General features: G+C 42.9%; 1 protein-coding gene across 2 annotated transcripts in view; it reads right to left on the bottom strand.

Moving 5' to 3' along the window:
- Positions 1–4,035, bottom strand: part of ube2e3 (ubiquitin-conjugating enzyme E2E 3 (UBC4/5 homolog, yeast)) — a 194,024-nt gene extending 189,989 nt beyond the window's left edge. The window contains exons 1-3 of one of the 2 annotated variants that reach the window (XM_038789266.1): positions 3,810–4,035; positions 2,954–3,143; positions 2,472–2,522 (exon numbers count right to left, since the gene is read on the bottom strand). In XM_038789266.1, the coding sequence (XP_038645194.1) occupies positions 2,472–2,522; positions 2,954–3,138 (236 nt within the window). In that variant the 5' untranslated portion in view covers positions 3,139–3,143; positions 3,810–4,035. Of the gene's footprint in view, positions 1–2,471; positions 2,523–2,953; positions 3,144–3,350; positions 3,543–3,809 lie in introns of those variants that run through there. The other variant, XM_038789265.1, reaches the window with a different exon arrangement.
- Between the last annotated feature and the right edge of the window lie 692 nt (positions 4,036–4,727).

Consider the following 4,727-nt stretch of genomic DNA (forward strand, 5'->3'; position numbering starts at 1 on the left):
GAGAGAGAGAAGATGAGGAAAGAGAGAGGAAAAGAGAGAGAGACAAGAGAGAGGGAAAGAGAGAACGAGAGAGAGAGAGAAAGAGGAGAGAAAGAGAGGAGAAGAGGAGGAAAGAGAGAAAGAGAGAGAGAAAGAGAGAAGATGAGAGAAAGAAGAGAAGAGGAGGAAAGAGAGAGAAAGAGGAGAGAAAAGAAGAGGAGAGGAAAGAGAGAGAGGAAAGAGAGAGAAAGAGAGAGAGCAAGAGAGAGAGAGAAAGAGAGAGAGAAAGAGAGAGAAGGAGAGAAAGAGAGAGAAGAGAGAAAGAGAGAGAGAGAGAAAGAGAGAAGAGAGAAAGAGAGAAAGAGAGAAAGAGAGAGAGAGAGAAAGAGAGAGAGAGATATAGAGAGAGAGAGATATAGAGGCAGGATTGTGGACGGATGCTTTGAGCAGAGTCAACACGTCTCATCATGTGCCAGGCTCAGCTTGATACAATTCAAGGTTGTTCACCGGGCACACATGACAGTGGCCCGGATGAGCAAATTTTTTGAGATAGAGGACGTACGTGTGTGAGGTGTGCGGAAGGGCCAGCAAACCATTTCCACATGTTCTGGGCATGCCCGAAGCTTAGGGTATTCTGGCAGGGAATTGCAAAGGTCATGTCCACGGTGCTAAAAACAAGGGTGGTGCAGAGTCCAGAGGTGGCGATTTTTGGAGTGTCAGAAGAACCAGGAGTCCAGGGGGCGAGAGAGGCTGCGTCTTGGCCTTTGCCTCCTTGGTAGCCCGGAGACGGATATTGCTAGCGTGGAGGGACTCGAAGTCCCCAAAATCGCAGATCTGGGTCAGCGACATGGTCGGGTTTCTCAGACTTGGGAAAATTAAGTTTGCCTTAAGAGGATCGATGCTAGGGTTCGACCAGAGTTGGCAGCCAGTTGTCGGCTTCTTTGGCTATTTTCTGTTTGGGATAGGTGGGATGTGTTAGGATTGGAGATGGTTTATGCATTATGTTTATATCTGTATTTGTACTGTTTACTGTTATTATTATAAAACCCTTAATAAAATGTTTTACAAAAAAAAATGTGCAGAGTAGGTGGATTGGCCATACTAAATTGCCCCTTAATTGGAAGAAAAATGGATACTCTGGTGAATTGATTCATCGAATTTACAGTGCAGAAGGAGGCCATTCAGCCTATTGAGTCTGCACTGACCCTTGGAAAGAGCATTCTGCCCCCACCTCCCAACCTTTTTTGGACACAAAGGACAATTTACATTTTTTGAAACAAAATTATTTATGTTTATAACAAGTAAACGTTGAATCATGAACTTTTGGTCATCCCCAGCAAAAAAAACTTTTCATTCTATTCCATTCCCTCCCAAAGCAATAGTGCGGCACAGTATTGCCATTTTACAGTATTTTAAAGCAAATAGCAGTAACAAACACTAGGTATTTGATGAAAACCTTGGACTTGGAAGTCAAAGCATTTAGTGATTGACAACTGAAGCAAAATTCAGATGTCTTTTCGCAAGAGCTTTGGAAAATGTTTGCTTATTATATTTTTTAATGTACACAAAGGTAACAACAATTACTCAATTATTTTTATTTTGTAAATCCAAGCTACTCTTTTTGCTAAAGGTGATAAAAGTTACCAAATTTACATTAAGACATTCCATTTAAACCCGATTTCCACACACCTTATAAATTCAACATCATGAAAAGAGCATCTTTTTTTTTTCAAAGCAATGTAAAATTAAGTCCTGCTGAAATCTGAACAAAGTATCAGGAGCATGCAAGCAACATAGGCATGCTCGTGAAATTAAATCACTCTCTGTTGAATGTTAACAGTTCATCGTTAATTTGATAAAATGAAGACAGATGACATTATTTAACTCCTCTGCCACACCAGAACTTTTTTGAGTTCTCAGGCATACTTCCATGTGCATTACGTTGCTGACAACAAATAAGTATCAAAAGTTGGTTAATTAATTGAGCACATTTTAAAAATTCAGTTTAGAAGCTACATCTCACCAAACTTCTCTCAAAGGCAAGACAAAAATGTCTGACTCCAACAACACAAATTGCAATCCAACTACAACAGTTAAATGGATTATTTGATCCCCTCCCAAAAAAAGGTAAACTTGTTGCAGTTTTTCCAGTCATAGAAAAACAGCATGGATATTGTAACAATGAATTTAAACAAAAAGTAACACCTAGGAGAACATTTAAAAACCTTTATATATCTCAAGATGTCACTGTGCATTCAGGCATTTAGAGACATCCATCAATAACTGATACAGAAGTCTACTATTTACAAATAACAATTAATTACTTCCCATAATTAAATAGTGCATGAGATTAAGCATAAATTGTCTATCAAATGCCTGTGTCCAAGAAACTGTAATAGATGTGCATTCACTGGCATGACACATTTACTTAAATTGCAACTTATGGTACTTAATCACATTTTGCAACCTGCCAATTGATCCATCGCACTTACCTGCAGTTTGGGGGCGGGTCAAGTGTGATTTCTGCTAGTTCCTTTTGAATTCTGAAGAAAAAAATTTTAAAAAGAGATTTTTAGTATCACTGTGCTGCATATAGCTGTAAAAGAACGATTATAGTGCCCTCTATCACCATCCTTTCCTCAGCAGCTCACCCAACCAGAGTGGAAAACATGGCTGCTTCCTCTTTGTTCTCAACAGCGTTAAACCCAAATCCCATAACAGGACAAGTTTTCACTACATGTCGCTTTTTAATTTATATAATTTAGCCCAGAACGGGTAAAAGGGTATGCCCAAGTTGCAAATAAGGGTAATTTGGTGCACTCGAGACCGGTTTTTCCCAAATTGTTCTCTTTTCAAGCTTATATGCAAATGAAGAGAGGAGTGTTTATATTGACATATTTGATAAGGACTTTAAAGGAGTGCAACCGAGATTGGCAAAATGCCGGAGATCGAGTGCAGAAACAGACATATTTACCTTTTAGCACTGGTGGAGAGTTTGGCTGTGGTTTTGCTGGATACCTTAGGGTCTTTCTTTTTCGGTTGTTGTTGAGAGGATGGCTCTTTCCTCTCCTCTTGCGGGTTGTCACGCTGGTCGGCATCCGAGCTCCCACTGCTTGTGCTCGGACTCTCGTCGTCAGACCTCTGCCTGTCGCTGGACATCTTCCCTGAAGCGTCAAAAGAAGCCACACAAATTACCACATTCACCAAAGAGAGGGGTGAAGCCGAAATACTATTTAAAACTAACGACTGGCATGGACATCAAGAAGCAGTGCTCGTGGTCACAGAGCGGACAGACAACAGCTCTCGCTCTCTTTCCCTCCCCCTCCTCTCTCCAAAGATTTAAAAACACACTTTGCATCGGATTTACATACCGTCGACGGACAGAAGAAACATAATTTAAGGATTGTAAAGTCTATGGTTTAAACAAATCAAGTTGTCTTTGTGCGGGGAAAGAATTGGCGAGGGAGGTCATGGGGTGTCTGCTGTAAAACGAGGTTTTGTTGTGTAAGGTGGCACTGCTCGGGATTTTAACACTACACGATCTTGACGGTCATTTATAAAAGGGGGGAGGGGGTGGGGAAGTAGACTGATGCCGTCAGGTCTGAAGGAGGTCGGGGTCAGAAATCTGTGGCAGGCTTGGGTGACTGTATTTTAAAGATTTATTTTAAATTGTCCTTTTAAAAGCGGGGCGCTCCAATCAGCGTGGCACAGCAACTGATGCGTAAACTCAGCTCTCTCGACAACCGCTGAACAATGAGGAGGAATTTGTCAAGTTTCCCGACCAAATTCTCTACCTTTTTAAAAAAACTGACGGCCAACTTCCTCCTTACCTTAGGGTGATCCGAGCCCGAGGCCTGTGGCCGAAATGGACGGGGTGGGCAGCCGATGTTTAGGCGAGAATGTTTTTTTTTAAAAGAAAATAGCAAATGTATATGGAAAGGTGGGGGGGAAGGAAGGAAATTTAAAAAGTGTCAGAAGCACACGGTCTGAATCATTGAGTCGGAAAGCGAGTGCTATTTCTCCTCAGACACTCGCTCGCCCGGCTGTTTAATTCGCCTCCCGCCGGCAGCGCACGGATCGCGCCGAGTCAGCAGCGGCGACAGCCCCCCGAGCGCGCATGCGCGGGAGCGCGCGCCGCGGGCTAACGGCTCCGTGTTCTTCACCTGCCTTTTAAACAGTGACCGCCTCCCAACTGAACCCAGCTCATAGATCACAGTGCATTGCAGACCGCTCAAAATAAATAAACTTATCCCCCTCGGGCTTCGAAAGGCGACGTCCGCTTAGAACCCGCATCTCCTTCTCTCAGTCAAGAACATCCGTTTTGAAAAGATAGGACGGGATGAGTGGAGGCATTGCACACGTATTCCACACGTTTCATCAACTGTTTATGTTTATGCACTTCACCGGGTCGGTACATCCTGTCAAAACAGACTCAAAGCGAATCCTGCCTAAATTAACGTTTTCAGTGGAGATTCTTTGCCATATCAGACATCCAAGGAGGTGAGCGTATCCCTTGCCTTTAATCGTGCGTGCAGGTATAATGTGCGGTTTGTAGGTTAAAATCACCTGTTTGCATGCGGTCATTGTTTGACCCACATTTTCCTAAATGATGTGTAAAATGTCGTGGGGCTTGGCTTCAAATGAGTCTGTCACCTACCTGTCCGAAACTTATCCTTCTTGATCAAACTTGCTGAGTGCCTCGGCTGAGGCGGGGGAGCTCTTAATCTGTGGTAGAGTTTTACAAAGAT

The sequence above is a fragment of the Scyliorhinus canicula genome, chromosome 2 (assembly GCF_902713615.1).
Source record: "Scyliorhinus canicula chromosome 2, sScyCan1.1, whole genome shotgun sequence".
Classification (NCBI taxonomy): domain Eukaryota; kingdom Metazoa; phylum Chordata; class Chondrichthyes; order Carcharhiniformes; family Scyliorhinidae; genus Scyliorhinus; species Scyliorhinus canicula.